The sequence below is a fragment of the Macaca nemestrina genome, chromosome 3, assembly GCF_043159975.1.
Source record: "Macaca nemestrina isolate mMacNem1 chromosome 3, mMacNem.hap1, whole genome shotgun sequence".
Taxonomy (NCBI): domain Eukaryota; kingdom Metazoa; phylum Chordata; class Mammalia; order Primates; family Cercopithecidae; genus Macaca; species Macaca nemestrina.
In genome coordinates, this window is record NC_092127.1 from 183,960,954 (window position 1) to 183,982,659 (window position 21,706).

The 21,706-nt window shown below is 42.5% G+C and overlaps 2 protein-coding genes and 1 pseudogene across 10 annotated transcripts in view; 2 read left to right on the forward strand and 1 right to left on the reverse strand.

The window, feature by feature from the left end:
• The window catches only part of LOC105487925 (uncharacterized), a 313,023-nt gene extending 292,451 nt beyond the window's left edge, over nt 1-20,572 (reverse strand). For all 6 annotated transcript variants that reach the window (XR_011621459.1, XR_011621460.1, XR_011621461.1 and 3 more), the window contains exons 1-3: nt 12,602-20,572; nt 12,414-12,518; nt 2,552-6,022 (exon numbers count right to left, since the gene is read on the reverse strand). Coding sequence is in view for 1 of the 6 variants with exons in the window: in XM_071093850.1 (XP_070949951.1) it covers nt 2,552-2,746 (195 nt within the window). In the remaining 5 variants the exon portion in view is untranslated. The remainder of the gene's footprint in view (nt 1-2,551; nt 6,023-12,413; nt 12,519-12,601) is intronic.
• On the forward strand, nt 165-572 carry LOC112427725 (large ribosomal subunit protein eL32-like; annotated as a pseudogene).
• A 119-nt stretch (nt 20,573-20,691) lies between the features above and the next one.
• The window catches only part of LOC105487928 (biorientation of chromosomes in cell division 1 like 1), a 59,506-nt gene continuing 58,491 nt past the window's right edge, over nt 20,692-21,706 (forward strand). For 3 of the 4 annotated variants that reach the window (XM_011751591.3, XM_011751592.3, XM_071093851.1), the window contains exon 1: nt 20,692-21,068. In XM_011751591.3, coding sequence (XP_011749893.2) covers nt 20,832-21,068 — 237 coding nt within the window. In that variant the 5' untranslated portion in view covers nt 20,692-20,831. The remainder of the gene's footprint in view (nt 21,069-21,706) is intronic. The other variant, XM_011751594.3, reaches the window with a different exon arrangement.

The window sequence follows — 21,706 nt, forward strand, 5'->3', positions numbered from 1 at the left end:
TAAATCCAGGTTTGTCTGCCCCAGATGCCCAAGGTCTGTCCACCATGGCATGCCACACTTCATCAACTGTGGACACACAGTGCAAGTCCAACATTAGAAAGTAGGTATGTTCTCTCTTCCTTGGCACTGCCTATGGAGGTGGCAGCCATGTCCTCCTCAGCATCATGGCCGCCTTCATACCCCTTGTGAAGCCCAAAATAGTCAAAAAGAGAACCAAGAAGTTCATTGGGCACCAGTCAAACTGATATATCAAAATTAAGCGTGACTGGCGGAAATCCAGCGGTATTGACAACAAGGTTCGTAGAAGGTTCAAGCTCCAGATCTTGATGCCCAACAGTGGTTATGGGAGCAACAAAAAAACAAAGCATATGCTCCTCAGTGGCTTCCAGAAGTTCCTGGTTCACAACGTCAAGGAGCTGAAAGTACCGTTGATGTGCAACAAATCTTACTGTGCTGAGACTGATCACAATGTTTCCTCCAAGAACTGCAAAGCCATCATGGAAAGGGCCACCCAGCTGGCCATGCAAGTCGCCAACCCCAATGCCAGGCTGTGCAGTGAAGAAAATGAGTAGGCAGCTCATGGGCCTGCTTTGTGTTTACATAAAACTGTAAAAAATAAACAAATAAATAACAGAAAAAAGAAAGTAGATATGCAATATCTACTGTCTTCCCTCAACAATAAAATCATCCAGAATTCAGAACGAGAAAAATAGATGTGCTATCCTACTAGAAGTGAGTTAAAAAGAGGATATAGGAAATTATTTCATGCCAAAAAATAAATAAAACTAAGTGAGTTCTGATGGTTAAAAAAGAGCAAGACAGAATCAACAGCCTGCAAGACTAACAATTCACTGGCTGCTAATTCTGCAGATTTGCTTCTTCAAACACAAGCACATTAGGTATTCTGCTAATGGAGCCAAAAGCGCCTTCTCTAATCCCAAGTGAAGTGCAGATAGCCACTCTCTGCCGAGCCTTGTTTTTCTTGCTTTCATTTTCATTTGCTTCCTGTGGGTTTCATGTACCTCATCAGAAACTGAAGGTAGGAAAACAGAGCTGCCCCCTGACCAAAGTAAAGCTCTCATAGGGAGGGCCAAGGGGACTCACAGAGCACAGACCTCGTGCATGTCAAGGCCACTGTTTTGAATCTGAAAGTACACATTATAATGCCGTCTCCGCTGAGGAGGACATGACCACAGAGAGGAAACAAGAGAAAAGATGGGGAGGAGGAGGAATGCTAGAATGTCACAGCCAGGAGGGCCTGTGGAGGTCGCTTTGCCCATTTTCCCAAATGTTAATCATGTTGGCCATAATCCTATACCACCTGCACTATTACTTACTTATTCTCTTTCTTCAAGTAAGCTCACTTATTCAATTAAATGTAGCTTCATCTTAATCAATATCAATGAAATCACACATTTGATGTGATAGTTATATTTTTTTCCTAATAGACTTTAAAATAAACTATGAAAACTTAAAATGTTCATCCATGCATCATACATAAGCTTGTATCTCCCTAGTGGGACCTGCACCACACACTGAGAAAGACTGATAGTTCATTGGATTCTAGGCTTGTTTTTTAGCAGTGGAAATACTTCGGGGTTTTAATGGACCCCAATCTGTCCAATAGATAACTGCTTTGAAGAAAGCTGCCCAGGGCGGCTTGGAAATCTGGCCTTTTAGCATCTACATTGCTGCTCACCTTGCTCAAGACCCCAGAGGTCACTTGGCTCAAGGCTCAGTAAGCAGCATTTGAGGCCAGGCACAGTGGATCACACCTGTAATCCCTGCACTTTGGGAGGCCAAGGTGGGCAGATCGGCTGAGGTCAGGAGTTCAAGACCAGCCTGGACAACATGGTGAAACCCCGTCCCTACTAAAAATACAAAAAATTAGAAAGGTGTGGTGGTGTGTGCCTGTAGTCCCAGCAACTCCGGAGGCTAAGGCAGGAGAATCACTTGAACCCAGGAGGCAGAAGTTGCAGTGAGCTGAGATTGCACCACTGTACTCCAGCCTGGTCGAAGGAGCAAGACTCTGTCTCAAAAAAAAAAAAAAAAAAAAGTTGAAACTCTGTTCCAGCTCCAGCTCATTTTACAGAAAAGTAAATTAAAGTATGAAGAAGAGAAATGATGATAAGAGGTTGCACAGAAAGTTACTGCAGAAATAGATGTGGAAGCCAGAGCCCTTAATGCACATCTAGAGATCGTGGCACTACCCTGTACCCTGGAAAACCTTCAACATGGGCCACAAAGATGGCACATAGCCTTCCTCCACCTCTCTCCCGCCACACATGCTGGTTTGAAGAAATATTTGAGCTGAGAGGGGAGGAAATCTGTGGCTAGGGAGAAAGACAACGAGGTAGAATTTGGACAATTAATTGCTAGGGTGCTACTTGGGCTGAAAGTTGTTTGGACTGAGAATAGAAGACCAATGCATGGGAACCTCAAGGTGACAGACACAACCAAAATGCACCACGTCATATGGGCACCTTTGTTTCCCCAGTTTTCTTCAACTGACTGAAGCATCTAGAAATGCACCCAAATGCCCAAATCCTACCTGAGAAGCTTTGAAGAATAATTTGAGACAAATTCTACACCTTGACTCCTTCCTCATCTGCAGCTCCTCCTTCACCCCACCCCTGTCCAGCCACGCCCTTCCAGCATCCTTTTGTGGGTCTTTATGTCTAGGGACATCCAGCATCTCCATGTAGAGCAAATTTGCCATTGTAGCATCTTCAGGTCTCCTCTCCATCCATCATGCTGATCCACACAACACAGGTGGTACAGCCCATTCTGCTGGTGATGACGTCTTCCTCCTTCAAAGGCTGGAGAGGGGGTCATAAATAATAACACTTTAATAGTTTTTCTCATCCACCACAGCCTAGCTCAATATAAGAAATCATTTTCCAACAGCCAGAACTTCCCCAAAAAAGCTGAGCTGACTACTACACACAATGATATGCCTCCATCACTAGGCGATTGCTTGAAGGGGCACCATTGGGAGATTCTGGCCTTATATGAGGAATTGCACTGAATGACCACTAATACCCCCTTCCAACCCTGTGTTCTCTGATTCTACAAGGGTTTTGTGGCCTTTGGGTCACAGTGAGGGAGATTATGAAACATACAGCAATTTGGGGGAGTATTTTTGATTGAGAAGCATCTTTGACTCTAGAGCAGGAATCAGGAAACTTTTTTCATAAAGAGCCAAAGGGTACAAATAAGTTCTTATTGCAATTATTCAATTCTGTCACTGTAGCATGAAAGCAGCCATAGACAATATGTAAACAAGTAAGAGTTGTAATGTTCCAAGAAAACTTTATTTATAACACAGGTGGCAGTTGAGTCTGAAATCATTTCAAAATAAAAAGTTACTAAATGCTGACAGCAGGCGAGATTTGACCTTCTGGCTGAGGTCAACCAACTCTTGCTCCAGAGAAAACCTGTCTACCTGGATAGCTCCCCTCCTCCTTCCTGCTTCACCCAGTCAATCATTGAGCCTAGTCAGTACACCTCCTGAATATTATGTGACCACCCATAAGAGAGATAAACCAGTCCCCTTATGTAATCAAACTCACATCATCCATGAGGGAGGATCCCAAACTGACCTCCCCTTTTAGGGACAAGCATACATTTCTTAAAATGTCAATGGTCCAGCATGGGCAACCTGGGCAACTTGGCAAAAACCTGTCTCTATGAAAAATACAAAAATTCGCTGGGTGTGGTGACACGTGCCTGTAGTCCCAGCAACTTAGGAGGCTAAAGTAGGAGGATAGCTTGAGCCCAGGAAGCAGAGGTTGCGGTGAGCCAAGATGGCACCACCACTGCACTGAGTGACAGAGTAAGGCCCTGTCTCAAAAAAAAGAAAAAAAATCAGTGATCAGTAAAACTCCAGGGTGGAAGTGTTTTAGCCTTTCAATCAGGAGAACTATTGTCTATTTAGAAATGCTGAGTACAACCCTCCTCCCTTCCAGATTGCTAACTAACAGAGGGCAGAGGCAAGTAGCTCCATGAGAATCAAGACACAGTAAGTACTACACTTCCCTTAGGGAAGGCAAGTACTGAATAACTCCAGTACTTAATGTTTTGGCTTTACTCTGTTGGAGAACATGGATGATAACAGACATTCTCCAGTATTCTCCTCAACCCCTTAAGACCTTTAGGCCAATCCAGAGGAAAACCAAAGCTCAGGAACTAACCCAAAGTCTACCTGAGCAAGAGCTGCTTTCTTGAATTTCTCTCATAACCAAAGCAGGAGACAGCAAGACAGCAAGTATCACTGATCCCACAGCCCTGCATTTCAATGTAGAGGCCCCATCACCCTGGTTAACGTGACCATAATCTTAGTGGTGATGTGGTGAGAATCTAGAATCCACTGGATTGTACTGACCAGAGGTCAGAGCTACCACACTGACTACAGGAAGGGCGCAGGAGGAACAGGAAGAGGGATGTTCACTGCCCAAAGGGACAATTCTAATAAGATGCTGATTAGCTTAGCCAATTAGCAACAGTGTCAGTAATAAAATATTACAAATTGATCTATCTACATCTTATCTCATGTATTATTCTCAACAACCCTGTGAGATCGACATTCATATCAACGGCATTTACGTATAATGACTTAACTAGCGGAGATTGAATCCTAAAACTGGTTGAAACTAAGAAATCCTGGGTGTTTTATATGTTCATGGTGAAAACTTGAACTTACCTTTGGAGCAAGTCATCCCATTGTTCTGGAAATAATCACTCAGTGATCCTTTTGAGTTACACCTGGGTGAAGTAATTTCATTCCTACCCGCTGGTTTTGGAATAGGAACTTTTTAAAATTGGATATGCAGCTTGGAAAGAGCATGGGTTTGGAAGAAGCTGATAAGTAAACTGATGAAAGATCCTTTTTCATACTTAGTTTACATATATGAATCTACACATATATGTAGAAGGAACCAAGGATGCTTCTGGAAGAAGAGGGTTTGGTATTTAACTATTTATTAGAACACATCTGATGGACAAGACTGTACCCACCTGGGGCCAGGTGGAGGGAAGAAATGAAAGAAAATCACCAACAGGAAGATGGAGTGTGGACTGGGTAACCCAGACCTACGTTTTTGGAACAAAATGGTGGTTCTAGGCAGTAGGTGGATGGTGCTGTAACTCATTGCAATGTGGCTCCCCAGGTGCTGAGCTGTGCCTTGGGAAGCTTGGCTTCACTTAGGTGAAGTGGAAGACCTGACCTCTTAAGGTCAGGTCTTATGGTCAGGTCAGCTTACTATCCCGGCCCGCGGGATAGTCAATGTAGGCCCTGGAGGAGGGGGTGGGAATTTGGGGAACAAGAGACACGAGAAATGGAGACAAGACAGTGCTCTGATCAAGTCTCGTTTAATGGCTGTAATGCAATGCCTTATATACATTTGGAGGGGAAGAGGTTGGGCTAAGGCAGAAATGACCTAAAAAAGGAAGGCGTGGCCAGATAAGCCTCGGTTTCTCCGGTCGGACGTCATGTTGCGCCTGCGCTGTCAGGTAGTTTTTTCGCGGGCGCGGGAAAAATGAATGAAGAAGAAGCGGGAAGAGTGCCATCTTTTAATGGCGGTATTAATACAGAGAAGAAGGTAAATCTAGGGAGAAGGTGTGGGGTGGAAATGAATATAGCTCAGGCGTTTAATCCTTAATTATTATTCGCTATGGCCGGGGCATGCAGCTCCGGACAGCTTACCTCTTATGACATTGATCATCTTACCATTTCTAAGGTTCGTCTGTAAAATGATGATATTAATGATACTCTCAAAGCAGTTTCTCAGATGAATACTCTCTTCCCTGGCAACCCAGGCCAATTGGGGAGAGAGTATTCTTGCCCAAGGATTACCCAGAGAAAGACCAGCATCCACTGTTCTCAGATGAACCACTGCAAAAGTTGGCATTTCTCCAGACCACAAGGCCTTCCAGCTTCAGCAAGTGAACAAGGATCTCAGTAGCTATTTTTCTCATCTGCAGAGCACCAACAGGGGTTCTTGCACATTCCATGAAAGGGCTCCTGAAGACAAGAAGTTACAGATGACTGCACTGCCTGCCAATCTGAGCAGGTGGAGGGCTGGAGTTACAAAGTGACTGTTAGCAATGGATTGTTTTGTATGTTGTATTAACATGAGCTGTTGTGGTCCAGCGACACCCAGGTAAAGAGCATGGCGGCCAGACGGGGTCCAGAGAGGCTTAATAAGAGAAGCTCAGCAGTTCCTAACATTCACTATACATAGTACTTCACCGAGAGCTTCCAAAATAGATGGATGTTTGTGCTGAAACCTAGTCCAATTGAATCAGTCTTTTGGAGCAGAGCCCAGGAATTAACTATTTTTGAAAAGCTCCCCAAGTAAATATAATGTGTAGCCAGGTTGTGAAGTACAGAGCTAGCCCAAGACAGATAAAAAGAGAGAGAGAGAGAAAGACAAAAAGGGAGAGAGAGGCATTTTGTAGATCAGGAAGCTAAAGATTAGAAATTCAAATGACCATCACAAGGTCATTCAGCTGATAAGTAGCAGAATCACATGTCATATTCAGGCCTGTCTGATTGCTGATCATATACTGATTTAACTCTAACATGGTATCTTGGGGATTTTGCAGAATGAGGAGAGAAATTGACAGATAAAAGGGAACAGAAAAGCACGCCTTCTCCAACCTCAGCTTTCTCCTTAACCTGATAAAAACATCCTTGCAGTAAATAAAGGGGGAATCTTGCATAGAAACACAAAATACTACTTCTGCAAGTCAGTGAAAAGCCATCCAGCCTAAATCAACATATTTCAAGATAAGTCTCTTCTCACACCCACCCCTTCGCCCCAACCACCACTTATTTATAGCTGAAAAAGTTGTCAAGCTCAATACACTTGGGGTACCACTGGAAGGCAGGCACTGAACGGAATGGAAAAATATGTGCCTGGTGAGACTTGCAATGTACTGGAATCACACCTGTACTGGGGCTTCCAGCCCACATAGGTCACAGGCAGAGAACAAGCGAGATATTGAGAGAGAGCGCTCATGGGGAAAATGGTACAAGTCAGGCTGGTTCAGAGGCATCAGACATTACCAGAAAGGCCTTTATGAAATCGTAGTTTACAAGTGCCCTCTGTTAAATCAAGTTTAGCATAAAGCTGCCTCCTTACATACTTTAATTTCAGCCTAAGGATTTCTCTGTACATTGTGAACTATAACAAGTGGAGGTGTAAATAGACCATAACCTACGATTGTGCCAGTCACGAGTTTTGGTCAAGCAAATGTACAACTGTTCAAACCATGTTCAAATAAAGCAAACACCAAGCTGTAACCAATCCAATTCTGTAACTCACTTCTGTTTTCTGCACCTCACTTCCGTTTTCTGGGCATTACTTTCCTTTTCCCGTCCATAAATATTTCTCCACCACGTGGCTGTGCTGGAGTCTCTTCCCAGCCTACTCTGGCTGGGAAGGCTGCCCAATTCACAAGTCGTTCATTGCTCAATTAAACTCCTTTAAATTTAATTCAGATGAAGTTTTTCTTTTATTACCTCTGAGCATGTGTGAGAACTTACTGAATAATATCATTAGAGCTATTATTTATGGAGAGCCAATGCACCAAGTCTTCAGCAAAGACTTTAATGGGAACCATATCATTTACCACCCCATCCCATCCCCAGCACGCCCCACCCCGCCGCCCACACACACATACATCTATACACAACGAGATTGGTGGTATTATTCTCATTGTAATGATAATGAAACTGAGCCCTAGAGATGTAAATAAACTGATCAGCCAAAGTCCCAAAGCAAGTAGCTATGGAGCTGGTATTCAACCCTAGAGGGGGAAATGACAGCAAACCTCATTTGTTACTAGGAGTGTGGGGTCTATTTGACTACAGAACTTCTGGCAGTGAAAATGCAGGCAAGAAGCCAAAAGCCCATTGGCAGTTTCTCCTCTTTCCCTATCTTCTCCTTGTCCTATAACTAGGAAGAAAGCAGGGAGAACCTGCAAGGCACTTGCAATGGTGTACTGCTAGGTCTCCAGAGTCCATAGGAGCTCAGTGGGCTTTACCAAACCACACAGCTCCCTCTCTTACAAACTGTTTGTTTCAGGCTCTGTGTGGAATGCAGTCACCTAGTCAGTTGAAACCACTTTCTGACAGATCCTGGCAACTTACAGATGAACCCAAGTGAACTTTCCTCATTACCATGCTAATGTCTCCCGCCCAGAAGGAGCTATAAAGCAGGTGACCTATGCACTGGCATGATGACTCACTGCATCTGCGCCACTGGGACCCCTTCCCTGCATGAGATGACACATTCTCTCCCCCTCCATCGCCCCATAAAACTCTCCTGTCACTTTCCCTCACAGAGACACTGCTTTAGAGAACGCTCCCAGTGCTCTCCTTACTTGTGATGAGTAATAAAACTCCTATGGATCAAAACCTGTGTTCTTGTGGAGAGTTGTTGATTGCTTGCCAGGAAAATGAACCCTGGTTTTGTTTGGGTAACATCGCTAAGTGTTTAAAAACAGACTCTATGGGGAAAGAAAGCCCTGATTTGTGGCATTTGCCAGTTTCTGTGGCATAAATACAGCCACAATGGCCATTTTAAAGCTATAAAGTTGTCATGAACTATTTCACAAATTTCCTGAAAATGTAACGGGAGTTGATTGAACTGACTCCAGTACACCACGGAATTGATTTCATTCTAAGAATATAATGCTTGTTAGTTAGAAAAGAGATCCCCCATTCTCCAGTCCAAAAGCATCCAGATTGTTTTAGCATCCCTCAGTGATGTCGTTCAAGGTTCTTCTCACAAGAACCAATGAGTAATTTACTTCAGCTCAGCAGACCCACACAATCTGGTTGAGTTGATTGGCATAAGCCATACACACTAATGAATTAAAGCTCCAGCCTTGATGGGCTGAAGAGCCAAGGAAGTGACACTCTAGACCATAAAAATCGATTAAATGGCTCTTGATAAACTGGAGAAAAGTTTCACCCAAGTCAAGATTGGGTTCAATTACTGAAAGAGCAAATTAGAACTTTTCAAAGTTAGAAAGCAGAGTGAGAGTAAACTGCACACATATATCTTGGGGGCAAAAAGAGGGCCCCAATGAATCACAGACTACCAGTCTTTACAAATCAATATGAAATAAAACAGGTAATAATGGGATTCCAGTAAAAGAAATGAGTGATTCTTTTCTTACTGGGGACTGAGACCTCTTGGGTTCAGATTTGCTTTGTTGCTTCCTAGAACGCTGGCTTAATTTGCTCTCCCTGGGTGTAGGTACGATGGAGCGCTTAAATGCACAGGCTACGGTTTTCTTGTCTGTAAAATGGTGATATTAATAATACTGTCAAAGCAGTTTCTCAGATAAATTCAATGGAACATTGACACACATTTTATTTCAAGCTTGGTGGAAGGTAAGACTTCAAAAAAAAAACTACTTCAAAAATTTACTTTTGGGAGGAAAAAATGACTTAATAAATATTATTCAGCTAGAATTTGAAAAGAGGAATATCTGGTTTAAAGATTATTAGGATAGCATAAGGCTTAAAGAGTGTTGTGCCCTTAAATGTCTGGTTAAAGGTTACTGAACACATCTAAAAAATAACAGCAGAGTGGTGCCAATCTAGCTTCCCAGAAGGACTCTAAACCTCATTAAAATCTATCAGAAAGGCCAGGCGTGCTGGCTAACACCTGTAATCCCAACACTTCGGGAGGCCAAGGTGGGCAAATCACAAGGTCAGGAGTTCAAGACCAGCCTGGCCAACATGGTGAAACCTCTTCTCTACTAAAAATACAAAAAATTAGCTAGGCGTGGTGGCAGGTGCCTGTAATCCCAGCTACTCGGGAGACTGAGGCAGGAGAATCACTTGAACCTGGGAGGCAGAGGTTGCAGTGAGCCAAGATCATGCCACTGCACTCCAGTGCAAGACTCCATCTCAAAAAAAAAAAAAAAAAAAAAAAACCAACTATCAATAAAATACTCCAGTGCTTTATCAGGAATGCTAGATCCTTTCCAAAGAGGCTGAAAATCCTATTAGCCTACAATTTCTGCCCCAGCTCAGGTTTGGGATAATTTCCTTTCATAGTAACCATCACATAGGGCTGGTGTGAGGACTAAATGAAATGGCAACAGCTAACATACACACACTTGGGTGTTTATCTTGTGCCAAGACTGGAAATGAGCTCTTTACATCTGTTATGAAGTCATGCCACTTCCCACTTTAAAATTTTTGAGGGGCTTTGCATTGCACTTAGTACAAAACACACTTCCTTATCCTTGTTTTCAAAAACCTACATGATCTAATTTCATTCGCTGCCACTCTGCCTCTTGCCCATTAACCTCAGCTGCAATGACCTTATTTATGTTCTTCAAACACATCGAGCTGATTCCTGCCCCAGGACCTCAGCACCAGCTGTTCTCCCTGCCAGGGCTGCCCCTCCTTATTTTCTCACGGCTGACTTCAACGTGATGTTCGGAGGTGAGAAAGGCCTACCCTAACCTGCAAGTTGCTTCCAGTCACCCTTTATCATATCACTCCACTTAATCTTCTACAGAGTGCTTATCTCTATCTGATATTTTATTTGTGCGTTTCTTTTCTGACTAGTAATTCCACTAGAATGGAAGCACCATTAGGGAAAGGGCTTTGTCTGTTTTGCTCAACTGCTTTCTCTCCCATTCCTAGTACAACACCTGGCACATAATAGGAGCCCAACACATATTTGTGAATGAAGGAGTGAACTCAATCAACCGTACCTAAAACCCTATGGCAAGTTCTGTTATTTTTACAATTTCACAAGAAAAATGGCACAGAGAGGTTGAGCAACTTGCTCATGGTCATAAGCTAGAAAATAGCAAAGCTGAAATGCACAGCTGAAATTCAAAGACCCCAGGCTTCACCTCTTCATCCTTATGCCTGTAAAAAAAAACTTCTTCATCCATCCTTCCTGTTTTATACTAATACATTTCACATTTAGTCTAAGAAATTGAAACACGTCTGCCTTTGCTTTAGATTTCATTTAAATTATTTCCTCTACCATTCATTAATCAAAGAGCTATCTAGTGTTTTCTGTAAATTAAGAAAACTGAATATACCTATGAACATCTGAATATATATTTTCTTATGACTGATCTTGAAAATTAAGCTGCTTATGACTTGTTCTTATCTTCAGCCCATCATTTCCTGGTTCAAGGCCACTTTCTCCAGAGTGTTTCACTGGTTAGCTTAGCCCATCTCAGCCACCCTTCTATTAGGTTGGTACAAAAGTTATTGCTGTTTTTTCCATTGAAAGTAATGGCAAAAAACCACAATTACTTTTGCACCAACTTAATACATAAATGCACATCATTTTCTACCACTTTGCCCTCATTTCTACTTATCCAACTACTCCTGTTGTATTTTATATATGTATTGTTTATATAAGAAGCATGTTTTATGCTTACAATTAGCACATTGGCTCCCAGAGACTGGGGTCCATGCCCACTGGGCTTCCTATCCTAAGCACATCTACATGAGCACCAACAAGATGGTAAGAATCCCTGTCCGGTTGCCTAATAACAGAAAATGTGAATATATAAGCAAAGTGCATCTCCTTCTCCCTTCTCTGTTGAAATGCTTTAATGAAAAATTGTTTAACCACCATTATAATTTGTTCAACATATTTGCCACATCAAAGTGTATTTCTAATAACTTAAAATAGTAGAAATTTAAATTTACGCTCAATCAAGAAGAATCATAGCTGTCACTCAGTCTTTTTGTAATGATTATTTGAATCTCAACTTTCAATCATAGTCTCTTATTCTTGTCACAGAAAAAGGGATTCATTTAACCACAATCACTTCACTTAAATACAAAAATGTACCATTGTCAATTTAGTATTAATTATTTAAAATAATCACTGATGAGTATTTTTATTCACTTTTCTTTCAAGAAATAGGCATATCTTCTCTTTTCTTTTATTATTTATTTATTATCTTAAAAAATGAACAGCCTAATTCCAACTTTTGAGGCATATGGTTAAACTCCATAGAAATCATTCTTGAATCAAATCTTTCTAGCAAGACAGTTCTTGTTTTAAAAGACTTGTCCCCATCCAATCCATGACCTCTCTAGAGCAACTGAGGCACCAATATGAAAAGAACAACTTACCTAGCTTGAAGAGTATCAGACTTCTATTGATGTTTTCATGCACGCCAGTACTGGTGTGTCAAGCCAATGTTCCGTTTGCTTACAAAGGGGTAAATGATGCTGGTAAATGTTGACATTCACTAGATGCCTATCCACACTGCACAATTCCTCACAATCCCTACCTGTGTTAGTTTCCTTCCGTTACTGTAACAATGCACATTTCCTATTAAAAATAGGACTTTTATTAGCTGTGAATTTGTTTCACTTAATCAAATGATGGTAGAAACAAGCATACCTGGTCCTCGGGAATATGCGGACTGCAGGCAGGGTGTTCATTGTCCATCCTCATCTGTGCTTCGCTCTGTAGATTAGTGGATTTCTTTTTTTCTTGGCAGATTGGCTTGATGAACAAGACAGAGGATCTGGTTATTACCTACTCCAGACATCTGCTTACAATGTAGCCAAGAGAGGGATACCAATTACCTTCAAAACTCCCAAGGAAGGGTTCTAATTGGTCCAGCTTGGGTCAGGTCCTCATCTCCAGCCTATTCCCTGTTGTCAATAGACTTCTTTGTCTTTTCCTAGTTTTCTACAAGAAAGACTTCCTTTTCCTAGTTTACTAGTATTCTACTCGTTCTCTACAATTTAAGTTGTAATAATGACAACTTAAATTTAAAATATGGCCAATAAAATTAAATGTTACCTAAGATAGGTCAGCTGGTCACCCTGACTGGACCCCCACAGCAACACTTCAATTTGTTGACCATAGTGTGGGGTCCAGCCTTCAGTCTTGCAAGGTAAGAGGTGACTATCAGTACAAAAAAAAAAGATCTGAATCCTGGGTGGTTTAAAAATTCACCAAGCTCTTAGGGTTTTATGCATAAAAATCATTCATGGGGAGAGATGTAACTACCAAGTAGACAGCTTCCTCAATTTACTAATCAGCACTTTTCTTCCTATAGGCAAATCCAAATGTGAAGCCAAACATGATCCAATAACTATCACAGAATCAGAGGAGAAATGAATGAGATCATCTTAATGGCTGGCACCCAATAGCAAATGCATGCTCTCCAGAGACATTGCCAATTCTACACACTTTGAATTCCTTCCTTTCATAGATGCATGCCAACCACCTCTTACTCTAAAAACAAACAAACAAACAAAAAACCAAAAAAAAAACAAAAAAAAAAACCTCTTTCTTCAAATGTAGAATACAATCTTTATTTAGGTATACAAATTTTTATTTATATTTAAATAAATCCATCCCAGAATTTCTACCCAGATGACCTGGATTGGATTTGAGGTATTCAGATAATATTACATCATTTCTAGAGACCTCCCTCCAATTTCTACTTTTCCTAATTTTATTCCTGGAGGTGTGACTTTCAGTTTTCAGAATACCATGTACCATCTAGAATATTCAGGAAACACACACACACACGCACATACATTAAGGCTATTTTTAAAATAAGAACAATTTTCACAAAGACTAAGTGGAAAATGCTAAATGCAAAGCTTCTTTCCATCTTTATAAGCATATAAAAGATACCTTGTATTTCAAGTCATCTGTAATATTGACATCTCAATTTTCAAAATAGCCAGCAATTCAGTAGCATTAATAGACACAGGCTACCTAACTTCATAATAAATCTTACTTCTATAAATCTGATTGCTATCACTACCAGGAGTTTAAACCTTATGAGCAAAGAAATGTATAAAAATTAATGGAACTTGCATAAAAGGAGTATCATCTTATGAAAAAAAAAAGTTCAAACTAGAAAGCATGGTTTCAATACAACTTTGTTTATAAAAACAGGTAGACTGGATTAGGCCCGTGGGCTGTGATTTGTCTAGTCCAGTGTTTCTCATATAGGGCTCTATCAGCATTTCTTAAATGCATTTGTCAACAATGGAAACTCTCAGGCTCTGTTCCAGACCTATCAAATCAGGGACTCAGGATGGCACACCTAGCACTCTATTTTAACAAGTCCTCTAGGAGATTTTGGTGCAGGCTAAAATTTGAGAACCACTATTAGTCTTCCAGATTACCCACAGAGGACTCTCCCATCCCATAAAGTATTAATAACTAATGTGATTGATAGGTCCAACTTCACCAAACCCCCGTCACCACTCTATTTCCCTCCTCTTCTGAAGTTCCTACCCCAATATCCCATGGGCTGATGTATCCCAATCCTCATCTCAGTTGACATTACTGCTGTCTTGCTGCCCCAGACACATCCTCCTTTTTCCCACTAACTAGGACATGGCCACTCTCTTGAATTCTGCAGCTCCTCAAGGTAATACATTCTCACAAAGCCACCATTTCCAAAGCACCCCTGCCCTAGAACACTCCCAGCCTGGCAGGGAGCTGAAGTTTCCATTCTCTGCCAAATGTCCCAGAACCATCCTTCTCCCTCTCTGCCTTACCATCCCCCTGTACCACTCCACCTCCATGCCCTGACCCTAGGGCAAGTAACAATTCTTTCAAGGGAAAAATCAATACCCGCTTTTCACATTAACATTGTATAACACTCTGCAGCCCCACCGTCATGGCAGTCCTGCCTTATTTGAGGTTTTGCTTTCTGCAGTTTCAGTTACTCATGGTCAACTGTGGTCTGAAAATATTAAATGGAAAATTCCAGGAACAATGAATACATTTTAAGTGTTGCACCATTCTGACAAGTATGCTGAAATCTTGCACCATCCCATGCCATCCCTTTGTCCAGCATATCGACTCTATATATGTTACCTGCCTGTTAGTCACTTAGTAGCCATCTTGGTTATCAGATCAGAAAAAAACATAATATACACAGTATAGAGTTTTGGGGGTTTTGTTGTTGTTGTTTTTGTTTTTGAGATGGAGTCTCACTCTATCACCCAGGCTGGAGTGCAGTGGCACAATCTCGGCTTACTGCAACCTCTGCCTTTCAGGTTCAAGCAATTCTCCTGCCTCAGCCTCCCAAGTAGCTGGGATTATAGGCACATGCCATCACACACAGTTAATTTTGTATTTTTAGTAGAGATGGAGTTTCACCACGTTGCCCAGGCTGGTCTTGAACTCCTGCCCTCAGGTGATCCACCCACCTCACCCTCCCAAAGTGCTGGGATTACAGGCATGAGCCACTGCGCCCAGCCCACAGTATAGAGTTTGGTCCTCCATGGTTTCAAGCATCCTCTAGGGGTCTTGGAACATCTCCCCTATGAAAAACAGGGCACTATTATACTGCAACAAAAATAGAATACGTGTGACCATGCAGCTTGCATTGGAAAGACAAATAATATTAACACATGTCCTCTCCCCCTCCTCCTGTGTTTTCTGTTATCATTGAAAAATGAACTTTCAAAGTTTCTACTAAGCTTTGGGTTGATGGACAGTCATTTAGGAAATATTAATTTCCCTTTGATTATCAAAAGACTAGTCAGGAATGGAGATGCCAAAGAGTGGGGATCCCACGGGGGTACAAGGAGAAGAAAATAAGGAAACAACTCTGCCGAATAATCAGACGGGATCCCTGGGGTTAGGAGATCAATGTTTGACTTTCACTGGACAAGCTCACAGAAACAGTCTGGAGGACTGGGTAGGGGTAGGGGACAGGCTGGACTGTACAAAGGAGAAATCCCAGGGGCCAACCATTTGTCAGGAATCTGGTGCCTAACCATACACATGGCTACCAGTAACGGAGGCCATCATCACCTACTGTTGCTTCCCTAATTCACAAACTGTAAAGTCCATCACCTTGACATCAGACTTGGGGAACAGAATGAGAGTCAATCCTGTTAAGGGAGAAAGTATCTGACCCTTGTTGGAATGTTCTGAATTCAGACAGGCATAGAGTAGAGCAGGAGAAGGATGGCAATTTCTTTTGTGAAGATCTCACCTCTTCTATGCCCTAAGTACTGCTAGAAATTAATAAACTCTTTTCCTTTCCGCCGGAACTGCCATCTTCTAGTAATTCGCCAAATTGACGAACACAAAGGGAAAGAGGAGAGGCACCCAATAGATGTCCTCTAGGCCTTTTAGAAAACATGCAGTTGTTCCATGTATGTGTCAATCCAGAAGAAAGGTGAGGCCGGGCTTGGTGGCTCACGCCTGTAATTCTAGCCCTTTGGGAGGCTGAGGTAGGCGGATTGCCTGAGCTCAGGAGTTCAAAACCAGCATGGGCAACACAGTGAAACCCCGTCTCTACTAAAAATAAAAAAAAAATTAGCCAGGCATGGCAGCGTGCGCCTGTAGTCCCAGCTACTCAGGAGGCTGAGGCAGGAGAATTGCTTGAACCCAGGAGGCGGAGGTTGCAGTGAGCGGAGATCATGCCACGGCACTATGGCCTGAAGGACAGCGAGATTCTGTCTCCTGTCTCAAAAAAAAAAAAAAAAAAAAAAGGTGATATTGTAGACATCAAGAGAATGGGTACTATTCAAAAAGGAATGCCCCACAAGTGTTACCATGGCAAAAGTAGAAGAGTCTACAATGTTACCCAGCATGTTGTTGGCATTGTTGTATACAAACAAGGGCCTGATTCTTGCTAAAAGAATTAATGTGCGTATGGAGCACATTAAGCTCTCTAAGAACCAAAATAGCTTCCTGAAACACGTGAAGGAAAATGACCAGAAAAAGAAGCCAAAGAGAAAAGTACCTGGGTTCAACTGAAGTGCCAGCCTGCTCCATCCAGGGAAGCACAGTTTGTGAGAACCAACGGGAAGGAGCCTGAGCTGCTGGAATCTATTCCCTATGAATTCATGGCAAAATAAGTATTAAAAAAATAAAAGACCTCTGGACTGTAAAAATGTTTCTCTTCGGCTGGGTGGGGTGGCTCACACCTGTAATCCCAGCACTTTGGGAGGCCCAGGCCGGCAGATCACGAGGTCAGGAGATCGAGACCATCCTGGCTAACACAGTGAAACCCCGTCTCCACTAAAAATACAAAAAAAAAAAAAAAAAAAAATTAACTGGGCATGGTGGCGGCACCTGTAGTCCCAGCAATCAGGAGGCTAAGGCAGAATGGTGTGAACCTAGGAGGCAGAGCTTGCAGTGACCCGAGATGACACCACTGCACTCCAGCCTAGGTGACAGAGCGAGACTCTGTCACAGAAAAAAAAAAAAAAAAAGTTTCTCTTCATTGAGTAGAAGTGTGGTGTCCTCTACCTTAAAGAAACATTTAAAGCAAATTTTAATTGTGTCCTAATTCATTATGTAATGTCTTTACTATTCAAATTTAACATATTTCTTGCTGCAAGATGTGAGGTAGCTTATCGTGCAACAAATTACTCAATTGTTTAGAAAATGGCCAGATATTATTTATGAAATATTTGTACTGGTTTAAATATAGTACTTCTAAATCATGATTTGTACTTCTAAATCATCATGGAAGAAATAAAATGATTTACCAAAAAAAAAAAAAAGAAGAAATTATATACTCTTTTCTAGAGAGACAATCAGGAGGAAACACAGCAAAGACGTCACTGGTAGGAAATGCTGACTGCTTAAAGCAGTCTTTTAAACAAATTAAATGTATGCTTTTTGTTGTTGTTCTTTTTCGGGTATTTAAAATACTCATCCCTAAGACCTGTATTCATATGAAAAGAAAATCACCTTTGAACAGCCAAGGCAGTACAGATCAGTGACCCAGATTCTTTTCAATGTATCTAGAATGTTTTTCAAGGCCACAAAATCGTTCAAGTTACACTGTAACCAGTATAATGTGTCTACCCAGTGTAACCTGAACTCAGAGACACAATGATGTATCTTTTAGATTCAGTATGTGTTATTCAATAAGGCAATTAGGGCACATTTGAGAAAATGGATTGTGAACTATTATAAAGATCTCATCTTATTGCATTGCAGAAAATATTTAATATTTTCTATATGCTGTTCACAAATCATTTATTAGTCACTGACCCAATTCATTTTTAGCAGTAAATACCTTATTGTCTCATTTATTTTTTTAAACTTGGACATTATGCCTAACTAAATTTGTAAAGTTTTTCAGAACTTTAATGGATGATTTCTACTAGTAATCCCCAAAAAGCTAAATAAATTTGATTAACACATCCAAATATACCAAAGAAATACCACGCCTTTTATCATACTACACACTTAATAACTTATAAACTTAGAATTTAGCAACATATGTTGTATTGTTGGTAATTAAGTGTTATAGTCTTACCTTTTCATGACTAATTTTTAAAATGAATAAAACATTTATATTTTACGCTATTTTAATCCTGTAATCTTGACTGCCTTTTTCTTTCTTTTTTTTTTTTTTTTTTTTTTTTTTTGAGACAGGGTGTCACTATGTCACCAAGGCTGGAGTGCAGTTGCACCGCCATAGGTTACTGCAGTCTTAACCTCCTGGGCTCAAGCAATCCTCCCACCTCAGCTTCTCAAGTAGCTGGAACTACAGGTCTGCACCATCACACCTGGTTACTTTTCGTTTTGTTTTGTTACTGGTCTTGAACTCCTGGCTTCAAGTGACCCACCTGCCCCAGCCTCACAAAGCTCTAGGATTGCAGGGGTTTGCTGCCATGCCCAGCCTTGACTGCATATAGTAATTCATCTTTTAAGATTCATTCCATGATTTTTTCGTCTCTGCTATCTTCATCAAACTCCTCAAAACACACAGGATACTTTGAATTGAAACAATGAAGTCAAACTGTTTCTGATTTAAAGTAAATCTGATTTGTCTAGTTTGACAATGAAAATGGGCTGTTTATTAGGTTATAAGGTAAACATTTAACATACTTGCAAATCTTTTTTTTTTCTTGTTTTTGAGAAGGGTCTCACTCTGTCCCTCAACCTGGAGTGCAGTGGCCCCATCATGGCTCACTGCACACTTGACTTCCTGGGCTCAGGTGATCCTCCCACCTAATCCTCCCAAGTAGGTAGGACTACAGATGCCCGGCACTACACCGCCTAATTTCTTTTATTTTTTTGTAGAGGTGGGGTCTTGCCATGTCACCCAGGCTGGTCTTGAACTCTGGACTCAAGCGATCCTCCTGCCTCAGCCTCCCAAAGGGCCAGGATTACAGGCGTGAGACACTGTGCCCAGTGACAAAGATTTTGAACTTGAATGAGCTAAATCTGCAGTTGCAAATTTTGACAAAAACAAAATTTAACCACCTGATAACAAAAATAAATCTTATCCAAAACTATTTATGAAATGAACAATGTTTAGATATTCTCCACTCTTTCAGCATATCGGGTGAAAGGTGCATCTCATTGAAAAAATCAGGTCGAATTCATAGTCATTTGGTATCTTGGTAAAACCTATCTGGTATATTTCCCAGAATCTGAAAAAGTGAAAAAATAAGGATTAAGTAAACAAATCCTTTGGCGAGTCAGGTGGTTTTCGGTTCTTTGCTTCTGATAAAAAGGAAGGAGGGCCTAATTGAAGTCAGCTCATATTTTTTGAAGTCAACCAATTTTTTGAGGTCAAGAATTGAATGATATTGCTACAACAAAACTCTTCCATTCCTAGGCACAGTACTTGTTTATATTAGCAAGGTTTCTCAGGGCACACAGCTATAAAAATTACAAATAGGAATAGAATTGATGCTCAACCTTTTTTCTCCTACTAATAAGACATATTCAGCCACAGATGTAGGAACTCTTAAAAGCAGCAATATGCATTTTTCAATAAAATTACATATACTATTTAATAATTATGAAATTTTCTAATATTTATGTTGCTTTGACCAGGTACTACTAACAATTTCAAGGATGATGCAGTCCTAAAGCAGGTGATTTGCTAGCTGTGTAACCTTATTCAACACACTTCATTTATCTGGGCCTTGGTTCCCTGATTTGCAAATTGGGGATAGTAATCGGACCTAGCTCTTAGTGTTTGTCCAAAGATTAAATGAGTTAATATATGTAAAAGCACTTAACGCCACGCTTGGTACGTAATATGTGCTATGGATGTTTTACCGGCTATAATCATAGTAATCAATAGCAAAAAGCCTAAAACCAAAAGCCTGTCGGTTTGTCTTCACACATAGGAAGAAGGGGCTGGAGGGATCCGGACTAATCCACAGGCACACTGCCAGAAACAAGGGACTCCCAAGGAAAAACGGGATGTGCAAGCAGAAGACAGACAGAAGGACCGTGGAGCTACCTGCTGGGACAAGAATAGTGCAGTTTCACAGGCTAAGAACGACGAGGGTTGGGCGAGTTTAGAATGAGCAGATCCACGTAGGGTTCGAATTATACATGTCTATGGATCTCTATGCACTGCTCCGGGAAACAGGAGCAAGAGAGGCAGGCCTAAAATGCCGTCGCGGATGAAGCGGGGCCAGAACTTCACTGCTCCCGCTCAGACCGAGGGCCCCAGGTGTCGCGCGGGTCGAAGCCCTAACCTCCGGGGACTCCAGACCCCAGCCAGTGACCCAAACCCCACAACTCGCGGCCAGCACAGCCTTCTCGTCTCCGTCGCCACAGTCGCCGCCACTTCCGGCGCACCTCGGCCTCGCGAGGGCGCTCGCGCCCGGCGACGGCCGAAACTGGCTCCTCGCGGCCTCCGTCGCCGGACTTTCGTCAATGTCGTCACCGTCTTTTCCTCCTTTCCCCCCGTTCCCTTTTACTTCCGGGGTTGCTCTGGATCCTCTGGTTCCGTAACAACATCCCGTTGGCTTCCCTCAGGCGGCGGGACCAGTGCAGCCGCCGCCTCCCAGGTGCGCCCGCCGGTCAGGGCCCTTGCCCTCCCCGGCACAGGCCGCCATGGCCACCAACCCACAGCCGCAGCCGCCTCCTCCAGCGCCGCCGCCTCCCCCGCCGCAGCCGCAGCCACCGCCGCCGCCGCCGGGCCCCGGGGCTGGCCCCGGCGCGGGCGGGGCGGGCGGCGCGGGTGCGGGCGCCGGGGACCCGCAGCTCGTGGCCATGATCGTGAACCACCTCAAGAGCCAAGGGCTCTTCGACCAGTTCCGCAGAGACTGCCTGGCCGACGTGGACACCAAGGTTCGGAGCCGCCGGGTTTGGGGGTCTGCGAGGGAAGGGGAGGACCCAAGGGCGCGCTTCTTTTGCAGTGGCTTCCTCTTGGAGCTGCAGCTGTGTGCCACACGCTGTGTAAAGCACAGCGTGTTCATTCGTTAGCATGTCCATTGGTTCGTTTTACCGACTAGTGTTTAAGTGCCTACTACGTGCCAGTCACGGTTTCGGCGCAGTGTACGCCGGTCTGGTGAGCAAGACTAAGGCATTGTTCTTACAGGAACTGGTTTGGAAATAGTAGCGCTAACAGTGGCTAGTTTTGTATTCATTCTCATATCTGATGATTTTACTTTGTATCGAAGTTATGTTTGCCTTCTTTCTTGAAGGTTTCTGGGCGGTAAGGGCCATGAACCTTTATCCTTTGGAGAAATCACAAAATGGTAATTGAATCAAGTTATATGCAATATGCTTTGCTGGACATCGTGGGGCTGGGAGCGCCAAGATAAGGAGGCAAACCTGAGAAAGGACTTTAGTATGGTTTCTAGCAGTGACTACCTGATTTAGGTAACTTAGGCCATGTCACCATTCTAAGGTAAGAAGGGACAGGAAGGTGGGGTAGAGAGAACCGAGTCATGCAGTGGAGAAAAGATGCAGGAGAGGTGACAGCA